Source organism: Typopeltis vanoorti, chromosome 3 (genome assembly GCF_054136105.1).
Source record: "Typopeltis vanoorti isolate ZY-2024b chromosome 3, IOZ_Tvanoo_1.0, whole genome shotgun sequence".
NCBI classification, from domain to species: domain Eukaryota; kingdom Metazoa; phylum Arthropoda; class Arachnida; order Uropygi; family Thelyphonidae; genus Typopeltis; species Typopeltis vanoorti.
Window position 1 is genome coordinate 174,672,956 of NC_143551.1, and position 15,925 is coordinate 174,688,880.

Sequence of the window (15,925 nt, forward strand, 5' to 3'; positions counted from 1 at the left end):
ATCTCATTTTTAATGTTGATCAGACTTGCGCCTACTGGAAAAAATTACCATTAAGTACCTTCATTTTCTGTGAAGAACGTTCCGTTCCCGGTTTTAAAGCTGCAAAAGATAAACTAACGCTTTTGTTGGGTGCAAATATTGTCTCCGGACTTCGAAGCTTAAACCAATGTTGGTGTGCCATTCACAGACACTACGCACCTTCAAAGGTCTAAAAGCCATGCTGCCCGTCTATTGGAAATGGAACAAGAAAACTTGGGATACACAAGACGGTTTTATAGATTGGTGCACAAATTATTTTTGTCCTACCGTGCTTCTCTTCTATAAAGAAAATGATTTCCCAGACCAGGCATTGCTTCTCTTGGATAATGCCCCTCGACATCCTCAAAACCTTGTTGAAGTAAAAACACCATTGGATGTCAAGGTTGTTTACATGCCCCCAAACACAACATCGCTTTTGCAACCGATGGTTCAGGGGATTATATCAATCTTTAAAGCCTAATACTTCAGTATAACATTTATGGAAATGATAAGAGTCATGGACACTTCAGGAAAAACTATTAAGGACTATTGGAGGTCATTCGATATTTTGAAGGGCATTAACAACATCAAGGCAGCTTGGAACGAAGTGTCAGCAAAGTGTTTAAAAGGAGCATGGCGAAAACTTTTTCCAGCATTTACACGACTTCGAAGAATTAGAGCAAGAGGAGAATGTTATTAAAGACGTTACCAAGCTTTCACGAGAGGTGGGATTAAACGATATTACAGCTGAAGATGTGACAGAAGTCTTAGAGCCATGATAAACTGCTTTCCAATGAAGACTTAAAAGAATTAGCCTAAAAGACTAAAAACAATTAAGTCAACATCCAAAGGAGGAGAAAGAAAACGAAGGTCCTCTGAGAGATATGAAAACGGCCGATTTACAGCGTATCCTTGCAAGCATAGAGACATTGACTGATGAACTCTGCGAAATGGACCACGATTGGGAACGGAGTGCGAACGTAAAAAGGAGTGTAATCGCATCTATTCAACCTTACACTAAACTCCTTAAAGAAAGAAAAAGAAAATCTAGGCAGTTAACACTGGATACTTTAAAAAAAAAATGCAGGTAATCAGAAACCAGGAACTTCAACATAGAAATATGTAATATCTTTTCGAAGTTTCATCTTTTTTGTATATAATTTTGTTTTGTTTTAGTTATTAATCATTTTATTTTAACAAATATATATGTATGTATTATCAAAGCTTTAAATATAATAATGTTACACATACTTCATGTGCATATATTTGACTGCGCGGAACAAAACTTTGTGTCTCCCATTAAAATTGGGTTCGTTTTACGCCGATTCGGTTTACGCCAGTTTTTTCAGGAATGGAAGTGAGGCGTAAACCGAGGACTGCCTGTACATTATTAATACATTATCAATAAACTCATACAATTCCTTCCAATACTAGAAACCTGGATAAAATGCACAGAGTGGAACTCCTCATTCTAATTGGATATCTCATAATCAGTACACTAATTCTACCTCCTTAGTCACAGATACCAACCTTGTAATACTCTGATCTCATTTTCCCTTTCAATCGTTTCCTTCTGTAGGTGACTTTGTAGGCATTGCCCACCAAGTATTCCTGTTGAGATTTTTACAGTGTAGTTCACCATTGCGTCTCCCCCCCCCCCCAATTTTATCCAAGCTCGGGACCGGCATATGGCTGGGACGTATTCATGACTGCAATCCTTGTGTGTTCACGGGGCCAGTTTGCCTGTTTTCGGGGGACGAAAAACCTGAGTTTTCGGGTGAAAAAAAACCTCCTACCTCCGTAGGATACAGGCTAACTCACCTTTAGTCAAAAGAGACTAGATAAAGGTTCCTCATGTCACTGATGAGGATCGAACCCAGGTCTTTCCGACTAAAGGGCTTCGTCTATACTGACTGAGCTATGGTGGCTCTTCGTTGTATTACTGTCACTGAAACATCAACTTGATTATAAGCTATACATCAAGAGAGTGAATATATACAAGAACTAACTTAAAATAAAAACATGCATCTCTCAAAGCAACATAACAGCACTTACCAATATGCATCATCAGTAAAAGCGTCCAAACATGCCGTTCATTGCAAATAGATGCCACTTTTCATGGCATCGGTTAGCACTCGAGTTAATACTCGAGACCCCACAAAAGCATGTATCGAGTACATCAACTGATTCTATTTTATATTCCACCTCATACCCTTCATCGGTAATAGCAACCAAAATTGCTTGTTATTACATAATACATACTAGTTTCTACAGCATTAGTTCCAAGTGCTCTACTAACAAAAGCAACAGACCCATAGAAATCAAACTTGACTCCCCACATTTGTAGTAAAAATCATAGAATAAGTCTTAAAAAACAGATGGAACAGTTTGGATGATCCAATAAGTTTATAAGAGACTCTCTATTTCCGTTTACAGAAATATACAAAAGAGTTTAACAAACCATCTGAAAAAATGTTGATCGTTGAATAAGTAACGATATCTTAAACAGCATCATCTGCAAAAACCATCTATAAACGAGATTTAAAAAAATCGCCAAATAACATCTGAATACCGAACTATACATTATTGTTATTTCTCAGGCATCTCCTTTTAGTCAAAACTTATCAGTAGAAAGCTACGCTAGTCATTGTTTACTTATAATACTTATCATATTTCTCCTTGAATTCATTCACAGATGATGCATTCACAACCACCTCTGTTAACCTATTCATCACCCTGAAAGCAAAAAAGTCTAGTTCGAACACTCGTGCTAATCATTCTTATAATTCCTAGTGTGACCCTTTGTTCTCTTGCTTTCTGCAATGAATTCAAAAAGTCTTCACTCTCAGTCCCATTAAATCCCTTTAATTATCCAAACCGTCAAATGAAAGAAATATATTACTTAATTTATGCTATGCATCCATGTTATATAAATAGTATCCAACTTAATTGAGATTTCAGTGAGCACTTTGCGTACATGTAATTACTGGCATCTAAAGACGTTCAATGCAAGATCCTTGTTTATTAGTATATTCTTCAACCACCAAGTAATGTGATGTGCCATTTTGGATAATTCTGTAATATGCCCTCTAAACTTCCCTGTTCAAAATTACCTGTATATATTTCTGTCCTCATAAATTTCCTATAGTTCAGTTCCAATAAGATAGAATACCAGTGCCTTTTTTTTTAGCGGCACGCAACGGTACGCAGTACCGGCACCTTTTTTCTTAAGTTTTTAAAAATTTGCCATTTAGTGACAGTAAAATGTATTATAAATATTCCGGTAGATGATACTGTGTTCACGAATTGAATTTCCAGTTTTGATTACTCGTCAGTTGTGTAGAAGGAACGAAAGGATCATGCGAATGAAATTGGGTATTGGAGAAGAGCGGGTTGGTCGTATTATGTGTATAGCCCTGCAAGTTGGTTGTACAGCAGAGGAGAAAGATGAATTCTGGAACGTGTTAGATGAAGAAATGAGGGAACTGGAAGAAAATGAGATGGTGATTGCCGGAGGAGACTTGAACGGACACATAGGGAGACAGAATAGAGACTGTGAAAGGGTGCATGGTGGCCACGGAGTGGGAATGATGAACCAGGAAGGAGAGAGGGTTGTGGACTTTGCAGTAGCGTTTGATCTGGCAATTGTGAACTCGTTTTTCTACAAGAGGGAAGAACATTTGATAACATTTAGGAGTGGTAACAACAGCTCACAAATTGACTACATTTTGACTAGAAGAAAACATCTTAGGGTTGTGACAAATTGTAAAGTAATTCCAACAGACCAAGTAGCACAGCAACAACGATTGCTGTGCACAGATTTTAAAATAAGATTGAAGATAAGAACCCCTGGATGCCATGGGATGAAGACAATTAAGTGGTTTCGCTTAAAAGAGGAGAGTGTGAGGAATCATTTTAGGGAGGGGGTGTTAGAGAGGATTTCGAATAGACTGGAAAGTGTACAAGATTGGTGGAAACATAATTCAAAAGTAATCCTGAGCTGTGCAATCGAGGTGCTTGGCGAGACATCTGGAAAGATTAGAGAGCAGAAGGAGGGTTGGTGGTGGAATAATAATGTACAAGTGGCAGTGACAGCCAAGAGGAAGGCAAAGAAGAAGTGGGATCAGTCAAGAGTGGAAGAGGACAGAGAGGTGTACAGAGAGAGAGAAAGCAAGAAGCCAAGAGAGTTGTGGCACAGGCGAAGGCCATGGCATATCATGATCTGTATGATCAATTAGAAACAAAGGAAGGACAGAAAAAATTTATCAACTAGCGAAATGTAGAAATAAAGCAGAAAAGGACATCTTACATGAGAGGCAGATCAAAGACGCTGAAGGAAGAGTATTATGGAGGGATGTGGACATAAGAAACAGATGGAAAATATACTTTGAGGGACTTCTGAATGAGGAAAATGCAAGGACTCACAGAGAAGATGGGCAGAACATCAGTAGAATGGAAGTGATGGAGGCCATGAAGAGGATGAGGAATGGAAAATCGGTGGGCCCCGACAGAATTCCAGTGGAGGCATGGAAGGCATTGGGGGAAGAGGGAATTGACCTGTAGTGGGACCTGTTCATGAAAGTTTGCCAACAGGAAAATATACCCGAGGAAGGGTGGGAGAGTACTCTTGTCTCCATCTACAAGGGTAAAGGGGATGCACAAGACTGTAAAAATTACAGAAGAATAAAGTTGATGTCCCACACAATGAAAATCCTAGAAAGGGTTCTTGATGGAAGATTAAGGGAAGGAGGTAGAGATTGCAAAGGAACAATTTGGCTTCATGCCTGGTAGATCAACAACAGCTGCTATCTTTGGGTTATGGCAGATGATGGAAAAGTATCGAGAGAAACAAAGGGAGCTACATCTGACATTTATTGATCTGGAGAAAGCATACGATAGAGTGCCAAGGCAAGAAGTCTGGAGGTTTCTGAGGGAGAAGAAGGTTCCAGATAAATATGTCGGGTTGGTGTGGGAGATGTACAGAAATGTGAAGACAAGTGTTCGGACCTGTCTGGGATAGACAGAAAGTTTTCAAGTAACAGTTGGCTTGCAACAAGGGTCAGCATTATATCCATTTCTGTTTAATATTGTGATGGAGGTGGTAACAGAGGAGGTGAGAGAAGATGCGCCTTGGACAATGTTGTATGCAGATGACATCTTGCTGTGTGCAGATTCAAGAGAAGAAGCGGGAACTAAACTGGAAAGATGGAGAAAAGTACTGGAAGGGACAGGTATGAGACTGAGCAGAAGTAAGACAGAGTATATGTGTTTCACAGTGGGCAGAGGACAGGAGACAGATCTGGAACTGGAAGGAAATATCATCAGGAAGGTGAGAGACTTTAGATACTTAGGTTCAACAGTGGAAGAAGATGGAGGAGCTGAGAAGGAAGTGGGATGAAGCATACGAGTGGGTTGGAGGAACTGGAGGGAGATGGCTGGAGTGTTATGCGATAAAAGGGTGCGGATCAATCTGAAAGGCAAAATCTATAGGACAGTAGTGAGGCCAGCTATTACATATGCTATAGAAACTGTGGCCCTGAGGGAAAATAACATCAGCAGTATGGAAGTAGCAGAGATGAGAATGCTTAGGTGGATGTGCGGTGTGACCAGAAACGATCGTCTGAGAAATGACTGTCAGGGGAACAGTGAAAGTTACGAACTTAGGAGCGAAAATACAGGAGGCAAGGTTGAGATGGTTTGGTCATCTGATGAGGAGAGAGGACGAATATGTGGGAAGAAGGGTCATGCAGATGGATGTGCAAGGAAGGCGGAAGTAAGTAAATAAATTAAGAAAATTACTACGCCACTTTTCCTTGAAAAAACAATGCTGTTTGCCATAGAGTGACATATTTCTGAGCATGTAATCCTAAATTCTGATTTTTGTCAGTCTATTCAATAAAAAAATTAAACAGGCTATCAGTATGGACAAAACACATGGGTGTCAAATTAATGTGAAAAAAATTTAAAGTTCTGCATTTTGAGATAAATACAGACTACAAGGTGTACCGCATTAATGGAACTGATACTTCAGGAAATAGATGATGCTATGGATTTGTAGTAGATGGAATGTTGAAGTTTAGAAAGCATTTTGCTAAGGTAGCCATGGTTGCTCACAGGCCTACTTGGCCATTGAAGAACATACCAAGAAGCAGTGATAAAGAAGTTGTCATTCCTCTTTATAAGTCCTTGATAGGACGACATCTTTTACTGCTTTACTCATGTTTGGTAACCTGGGTTACTTGGGGAAGTGGGAATGGTGGAGAGGATTCAGAGGCGAATGATGAAGAGGGTGAACGGTTTAAAGAATGCTTCCTAAGAGATTAAATTGAATGTTTATACGTTGAAAAAGTTGGTTGATAGGGGAAAAAGAGCAGATGTAATAGAAGCATTTAGGTTACTTAAATTACTTTGTAGGAATGATGTAGGGGAAATCTTTCAGCAATTGGCTAGAGGCGAGGGAACAAAATGTCATCCGTGGAATCAGGTCTGATATGAGGACTAGGTTTTTTCGTTTGGAGAATGCTGAATAAATGGTATGGGTAAACCGTCAGTTTGAGTCCTTTGTCTGTTTATCAGCTCAAGGATAGGTGCTTTACATATTGTGTGGATATTTTGGATCTCCCATGATGAATCATCAAATTCTATTGATCTTACAATATAATAATAATAATAATAATAATAATAAAAATCAACTAACGCTTTTTTGTTCCCATATAGGGAGTAGGCGAGGCCGTTTTTGAGCCCTATCTAACTTTTGGAGACTGAGTGGGCTGTTCAATCTCCACTGGCAGCCAATCAGAGATAGCTGGCCCAAGGCTATCACTAATTAATCGGCACTCAGTGAAGAAGGCGGCTAGTAAGTGCCGCCATCTTGCAGTCCCCAACCCTAACACAATATATTTAATGTCTGAGAATAGTGTGGGTTCTACGGCCGATTTTCTTGTGTTTACGGGACGAAAAACCCGAGTTTCTGAGAAGAAAAACCCCTCTAGCCTGTGCCAGAGATCGAAACTCTGGAACCGGTCGAGAAAAGGCTTAGAAAAAGTTCCTCTAATCGGCGACTAGATTCGAACGCCTTTTGTCGTGCGGTCAAGCGCTGTAGCGTGCAAACGCCACTTCTACTGAGCTACACAGGCTCTCCTAATAATAATAATAATAATAATAATAATAATAATAATAATAATAATAATAATAATAATAATAATAAGCTAACGCCTTTTTATTCCCGTATACGGGGAGTAGGCGAGGCCATTTAGCCCTATCTAACTTTTGAAGACTGAGTGGGCAGTTCAATCTCCACTGGTACCAATCAGAGATAGATGGCCCAAGGCTATCACTAATTAAGCGGTACTCAGTGAAGAGAGACGGCTCAAATGTGCCGCCATCTCGTGGTCCCTAACCCTAATACAATATATTTAATGTATGAAATAATGTGGGTTCTACGGTCGATTTTCTTGAGTTTACAGGACGGAAAACCCGAGTTTCCGGGAGGAAAAACCTGCTTGCCCGTGCCAGAGATCGACTAACTCGGGAACCGGTCGAAAAAAGGCTTAGAAAAATTTCCTCTAGTCGCCGACTAGACTCGAAACCAAGTCTTCTTTCGTGCGGCCAAGCGCCGTGGTTGGCAAACGTCACATCTACTGAGCTACACAGGCTCTCTAAGAGTAATAATAATAATAATAATAATAATAATAATAATAATAATAATAATAATAATAATAATAATAATAATTATTATTATTATTATTATTATTATTATTATTATTGGCAGCGATTTAGTCACCATTGGCAGCGATTTAGTCACCTTGGTTATAGACAAATCTTCTGATGCAGTTTCAAGTTCTAATACTTTCAATTCACTGGTACCTACTTTCTTTGCTGCACAAAGTAGTTATCCGCTAGCAATTGCATAAATTCCATTTTGTTCCACTCATGTGACCTTTCGTTTCTCTAATCAATATCCCTGTAGTTGAAGTTCTCAAAAATAATTATGAAAACATTGCATTCCTACGTTTTCTTGGCTACTGAACTTCTACTTTTGACAGCAGTTAATGTGTTAGTATTGTAATACCCGTCATCATTTTCGCTCTTTCTTTGGAAAATACGATATTCCTCGCATTCTGTCCAATACTTATCTTCTGTGAACGGTGTTGCATTAACACTAACTTTGTCCATTAATATGTCGAACACTTTCTCTCTCTCTTATTCTGAACGCGTCTGGCATTAGCACATAGCCTCCTGTGTCCACAACTATCATTATACTTTCCAATGACCATCCCATTCCGATTTCATAACTGAAGAAATAAAATCATCATATTGTCATATTCACTTGCTTATTGGTACCTGCACCCGCTCTTCCAGTTTACTCCTGTCAGCATTAATTTAGTAATTTATTTTCTGAACCAAATCCATTTGAGTGCAAATCGTCTGTCTTATATAAATTATAAATCCTTTCATTAATTGACAGTTAGATGCTGATTGCTCTGGCCTTCTTTCTCTGTGATCAACATGCACTTCTGGTGTGTCTGTTCTATGATCATAGCATAAGATTAGATGTCTTTCCCTTTGTTCATTTATTATTAGAATCGCTAAGAAATCTTCTCCCAAGGCTCTTTTTTTCTATATTCCTCCTGCTTAACGATGGCTGTTCTTCTCTTTGTTGTGTTTGCTGTATTCTAGTACGACAAAAGACCTGTGCGTTTAAATTAGGATTGCTTTCCTCTTGTATGTTAATACTGACAAATGTTGAACTGGCCTGCAACTTTTGTAAAATCCTTTCCAATTTAGACTCTCATCTGCACTAAGGAATGCAGACAGTTGACCCTGAGAAATGTTCATCTCATTCCTGTACACCAAATCACAATCGCTTTAAGATCTGAGTATTTTATGTCCTTAAGAATCACAATTGTGATGCGCGATGTTTACTGGGATTAGTAAACAATTGTTTACTAATCAATATTAGTAAACAATTGTTTACTAATCAAATGGAGAATGATGCATAAATGGTATGGGTAGACCGTCAGTTTGAGTGCTTTGTCTGTTTATCAGCTCAAGGATAGGTGCTATACATATTATGTGGATATTTTGGGTCTCCCATGATGAATCATCAAATTCTATTGATGCTTCAATATAATAATATGAATTATAACAATTGTTTACTAATCCCTTTATAAATAAAAGATAAGAATGTTTATCTCAAAGCATAATTAACTTTCAGCAGATTAATAAAAGGCGTATTTTGGGCGAATATTATGCCTTTCACATTTTTTAGCTATATAGTCATATGGGATGATAATGCAGCGCGGTCAAGTGCATGTTATAGCCGTTTATTTAATATATTTTAATTTTATTTTGTTTGCTTATTGTTGTTGTATGCATTTTTAACACCCAATAAATGAATTAAGTTTTAATTATTCATTAATTCATGTAAAGCCGCAATTATTTTCCCAAAAAAACTGTGTAAAACGATTAATACAATTATTCATGCATCTGTGATATCTTTAGAGAATTTATAGAATCAACATCAGAAATGAAATGGAACTGTAATCCACGTGGTAATCAGTTGGAGCAAAGTAAATTTTTTTTTATTTATCTTATGAAATTAAAATGTGCAGTACTTGTATTTATTATTATTATTATCATCATCTTACACTATTTAAAATCATAAATTCCCCAAATATCGACAGTTCTTGGAAAAATAAAAACAAGTTTACAAAAACGTTGAAAATAATTTTGAGGACAGCACAGTGGTTAATGGGAATGATGTGAAGGGTACTGACTTGTAGAATTAAGGATATTATGGTTCCCTAGTATAAGGCTTTGATCAGGCCATATATAGATAACTGTGCACATATTTAGTCACCTGATTTTCAAAAAGATGAAGATGTATTGGAAAAGGTTCAGAGACGAATGACTAAGGTGGTTTCTGGTCTCTGGACTGTTGAGTATGAAGACAGATAGACAAAATGCAATTTACAGAATTTGGTAGATAGGAGAGGAATATAATCGAAATGTATAAGCTTTTAAGAGGTTATTACCAGATTAATATTGGGGAGGTTTTGCATAGAATGGGTGAAGATAGTGAGAGAACAAGAGGTCAACCCTGGAAGCTGTATAAGAAGAGTGTGAGCAAGGGAGTGAGGAGAAGGTTTTTTTGTATGGAGAGTGGTAATTGGAATGCATTACCCAGGATTGTGGTGGTTGCAGAGACGGTGAACATATTTAAGGCACAGTATGATAAACTGTGTAACAGTGGACCTCCCATAATGAGTTTTTGACTCCATGCAGATTTTTTTATAATAATAATATTAAGAATAATGTGGTGCAAGCCAGCCAAACAGGGATTTTATTTCATTTAGGAAGTAATTACTTTAATGATACTTCTTGCACACAATAAGTCTTGCCTGTTAAAACACGATAGTAATTGTTCTCACTTAGTAGACTAGATACTTGATAGAATACTAATAATATTATTTTTAAGTGAAAAATTTTGATTACAACGACACTTCTTAAGCTGTTTTATCATCTTACAAATACTCAGTAAAGTATGTCAGTTTTTTGTGACTTAAACTCCTCTATTTCTAATATTATATAGAGTATAATTTCTCCTTCCCATTCCATTTTTCATAGAATAGAACATTTAATGAAAGGCATAGAATTTAGGTTAAAATTTCTATAAGCTATTTTCGTATTTTTTTAATGTCAGTATTCTGATTATAATCAGATTTTACTTATAATAGAATTATTCATTTTTCTGCACTGTCACATAATAATTACCTCAGCTATACCAGTTCTGATTGTAAACCTTTGGTAGCTTAATATTACCTATTAAGTTTGGTAGCTTAATATTATAGCTGACCGTAAGCCTTTATTATTATTACTATTACGGGCTACTCCATGGAGTCCTTAGACTCATCAAAGGGGGGGGGCCTAAACACCATGCCAAGCACTATCCAACATTTGTGTATTATCTGTCATACTTAGCTTTGAACTCATTCACAGTCATGGCACCCACAACAGACTCTGGCAGCCTATTCCACTCATTCACCACTCTCCAAGCAAAAAAATTTAGCCCTAATACCCTTGCTGAGTACACTCTTGCACAGTTTCCAAGGATGGCCTAGTTATCTCATCACCAGACCTGTTCTGAAAAATTTCCTGTATATTGATCTTGTAAAAACCCCTCAGTAATTTGTGTGTATCAATCATGCCACACCTTTTCTGCCTGTCAACCAATTTCTGTAACTCAGAAATCTTCAACCTGATCTTGTAAGGTTTATTCCATAGACCTGCTACCATCATGGTCACTTGCCTCTGGATCTTTTCCACCTCTTCCTCATCGCCAAGAAACCTAGGTGATCAGATTGCACACAATAGTCAAGATGGGGGGGTCTAATCAAGGCTCTATAAAGAGGAATAATAACCTGCTTGTCTCTGCTCATCAAAGTATTCTTCAGTAACTAAGTAATCCGATGATCTGAGTCACTTTTGCTGTGTCCTCTAAACTTCAGCTCCCTATCCACTAACATGCCCAAATCTCTGACTTTGTCCATTTCATTGAGTACAGCTCCATCAATGTGGTATACAGCTGGTAATCTTTTCACCCCAAATATATAACCTTACACTTTGCCACATTAAACTGACATCCATTCTTCTTTGGCCAGACTGCCAATCTGTCCAAATCATCCTGCAAAATTTTAACATCATCTGTATTAACTATAGTGATGACAACATCCATTGATTGGAAAGAGAGGGGGTTTGAATTCTGTTTAGGATACAGCATACCTTTTTAAGGGCTTGTTTTTAAGTGGAGAGTTAGCTAGTAGTCTCATATGGAGTGTTCTTCATCCCTCAAAACAGGTAAACCTGTTTGGTCTCCAGAGCTTTACTCTCTCTTGCCAGAATTCTGAGCAACTTAATCATTTTTGTTCAAGATAAATATTCAGTTATAATATATTTCTGTATCATTCTGTAACAGTAAATTTGCTTTAGCTCTAATCACTATTTTTATCTATTTATTTTGACAAAAATCATGGTAACTCATGCTTAAGGTGAGCTTGCAAAGTTTCCAAACAGGTTGCTGCTTAATATGGTTCAGTTGTTTTTTATTATTTTTATTTTTTTATTGTGCATCATTTGTATAAATATTGTTATTATGTGACACCTCTAAGGAACCCAAAGACTGAAATAAAACTTGGAGCTATAAATGATAAAATTTCTATTTACTCTCATAATAAACAGGCAAGCAAATATCAGAATGAGGAACTGAACAATGAGACATATATGTGCCTGTGGTCCCAGAGAAGTCTACTAAGGAAGAAGTGGAAGAATTTTTCAAGGCATTAGAGAAGGCAGCTGATGCACAAAGAAAAAGATGAGTTGAGCCTTGTTGGAGATCTAAATAGCAGGGTAAGAAATGATTACGTTTGTGGAAAATTTGGAGAAAAGTGCAAAGTTAATGGTAATTATCTGCTGGATTTCAGTTCAGGACTTGGACTAGTCATTACTATCACTGTGCTCCAACACAAAGATGTGCAGAAATTCACATGAAGAGAAGAAGCAAGTCTCATTGACAGTGTTAATTTTTATAGTGATATCTTCACACTGGTTCGGGACACAAGTACATGGAGGATTTGAAATTCAAAGTGATCACCATTTAGTTTTCAGCAGTGTAAAATTGAATATCATACTGAAAAGAAAAGTGTAAAAAAGTTTGAAAACATATCAAAGTTTAGCAAATAGCAGAGGTGAATTGCAGACTCAAATAGAGAAATATTATTGGGGGGAGGAAGAAGAAGAGTTTGAAAACAAGAACCAAACTGTAGCAATTCAGTGACAGACTTAGGAGAAAACATTGAGCGATTCTGCCAGAGAGGGCATGTGGTGAAGTTATCTGAAAGATAGAAAAATAAGAAAACTGGTAGACTCAGGAAGCCAGAGCCAGTCCAAGTAAAGAAGAAGCATATTGAAAGTTCCTGGCAAGTAGGTCAGCTTGTACTCTACAAGAATACAGAGAAAGTGTATAAAACAAAACACTGTGTAAAACTAGCAAAATAAGAGTCATGGGTAGACTTTGGTAAGAGTGTAGAAAATAAATGTCAGTTATTCATATGTGACATTAATGGATGCCTTAGGATCACTCCTGTGCCACATTGGGTTTTAGGAATGAGGTGATAGGGTGACAGATGCCCTTTCCACACAGAGTTAGTAGGATAATCACAAACATCTATTCCCATGATGGGGTTCGAACCTGTAGCCTCTTGGCTGGAGAGCGGATACACTAATCATTCAGCCAACCAGACTGGGCAATAAATAAATATTAGGATGATGGCAAAATAGTCTTGAAGTTGCCTAAAAGTTTAGAAATGGAGGAAAGAGTACTGTAAAAGGAAATCAGATGATAAAAGTGCCATCAAATAGAAGATATTCTAGATATCTGAAGTAGATACCTTGAGAGATAGCTAAATGAAACGAGCAGTGACGGCTTGCATGGTGGTGGAAAACATTCAAGAAGAATGCAATGAAGAGTACATATCAATACTTGATGTATAAAAAGCCATCAACAATCTGAAATGTGGAAAGGCAGCCAGAGTAGATATTCAACCAGAAATTTCAAATATGAAAGTATCAAACTTTTACAGTGGCTGCTCTGCATAAGTCAGAAACATTGGTTGGAAAGTTGAATTCCAGATGATTGGAGTAGAGCTCTCTGAATTTGAGAATTACTGAGGAATTTCCTACATGACGAGAGTGTTCCTAGGATTTATGCAAGCATACTTGAGAAAAAAACTAAGACAAACTATGGGTGGGAAGCTTAGAGAAGCGTAGAGCTCTCAGAATTTGAGAATTACTGAGGAATTTCCTATACGATGAGAGAGTGTTCCTAAGATTTATGCAAGTATACTTGAGATAAAAAACTAAGAAAAACTATGGGTGAGAAGCTTAGAGAAGAACATGCTGGGTTGAAATCAACAGGGTTGTCAGGATTTTCACTTTAAGACAAATAGTTAAAAAAAAAAAAAGCAACTATAACAGGGATCCCTATTTAAGTTTTTATTGTGTAAATACAGCCTAGTTGGCAGAGTGGTTAGCATATCCACTCTCCAACTGACAGGCTGTGGGTTCAATTGTTGCCATGAGCACGTGGGTATTTGTGATTGTCTTTAGCTGGTAGATGAATATTATCCCCTGCTGTGAGACCACTGTCTCCGACTTATATATATATATAATTGATTAAAAATGCATCCATTCAGGATGAATCGACATGCTAGAGAACCTGTAAAATAAGTAAAAATTAGCTATTTAGGCACAGTTTTTTTTTAGTGAAGATGGCAAATTAAATATGGAAATAGACAGCATAGCAAAGCTGGTATAGTATGGTATGAAGTCAACTGAATTTTTATGGAAATTAGTCAAAATACTAAACTAGCCATATACATGACAGTATTCAAACCCATTTTAACATGGATCTGACAGCTGAGTTGGAAAATGAACACTTGATCAAAGATGAGACCACAGATATATTGAGAGTTCTGAGAAAGATTAGGAGAGAAAACAGATAGCATCAATCGTAGTATCATATTAAAAAATGAGGGTATTAGGAAAGAACTTGACATTGTTAGCATTCAGGAATATATGAGTAAATCTGATCGCAGGTGGTATGGTCATTAAACAGAATGGGAGAGGAAAGATTATCAAAACAAATATTCTTTGCTAGGTTGGCAGGAAAAAGACCCAGAGGAAGACCAAGATGTAGATGGATTGATATGGTAAAAAGCACCTTAAAAGACAGAAATATAAGATCTGACAAGATTTGAATCTTGACAGCTAACAGATTAATTTGAAGGGAAAATTCTTGATAGGAAGTTAGTATCGATGTAACATTGTAGTACTATCATAATATCCTGTACACTTCCTGAGAGTACATGTTAGGAATTCAATGATGATAAACAGGTAGTACATTTGAACTAGAAACCAAGCAATTAATGTTTATCATCCAGCTCCAGTGAAATATTTCTCAAATTATGAACTTTTTTTTTATGTGGTTCCCAACTATGAAAGGTTATTAGTAAACCTATAGTACATTTGTACCATGGGTGGGCTCATGATTTTTTTTTTTCCATTTTTATCAATTATATATATATTTTTTGTAATTTTTTATTTATTTTTTACATAATTCAGAAACCCTCTCTAGAGACCAAACATGGAACATTTTCAAGCTACTTCTCGCACTGGGCAATGATATTCATCTCCCACCTAAAGACAATCAAAAACATCCATGCCTGCAGCAGGATTTGAATCCATGACTTGTTGTTTGGAGAGAGGGCACACTAATCACTTGGGCAACCGGGCTGATAAACTTGTTGGGGGATGTTATTATTTTATGGGAATGTGCATGGAGTGGGTGCTGAAGACTAATCCTGGAATGCCTCCACTATTATTAACTTTCCTTAAACTCATTCACTGACAAAACATTTGTGGCCACCTCATGCCTACCCATTCACCACTCTCCAAGCAAAAAAAACTAGTCTTCATACCCTTGTTAACCATACTCTTACACAACTTCAAGGATTTGATCCTTTTTGTTCTCTTCTCTCCTGTAATGTATTGAAATAGCACAGAGGATGGGGACCAGGAGATGTTTAGACAGCTAAGTTTGGCAAGTGCAAGAAGAATGATTGTTATGGGAGATTTTAACGTCAGTAGTATAAATTGGAGAGAGGAAGATGCATGTAGCAATAGGGGAATGGAATTTCTAGAATTCTTGAGGGACAAATGTCTTAGGCAACATGTAACATAGGGAACAAGAGGTTCAAAAGTTTTGGATTTGGTTATAGCATCAGAAGAGTTGATAATAACTGAGTTGACGTCTCTCCCACCAGTTGGAGAGAGTGACCATATGGTGTTG

The 15,925-nt window shown here is 37.3% G+C and overlaps 1 protein-coding gene across 1 annotated transcript in view; it reads left to right on the forward strand.

The window, feature by feature from the left end:
- The first annotated feature begins 9,352 nt into the window (after positions 1-9,352).
- The window catches only part of LOC150108755 (uncharacterized), a 112,893-nt gene continuing 106,320 nt past the window's right edge, over positions 9,353-15,925 (forward strand). The window contains exon 1 of the mRNA XM_090416213.1: positions 9,353-9,590. Coding sequence (XP_090272339.1) covers positions 9,548-9,590 — 43 coding nt within the window. The 5' untranslated portion in view covers positions 9,353-9,547. The remainder of the gene's footprint in view (positions 9,591-15,925) is intronic.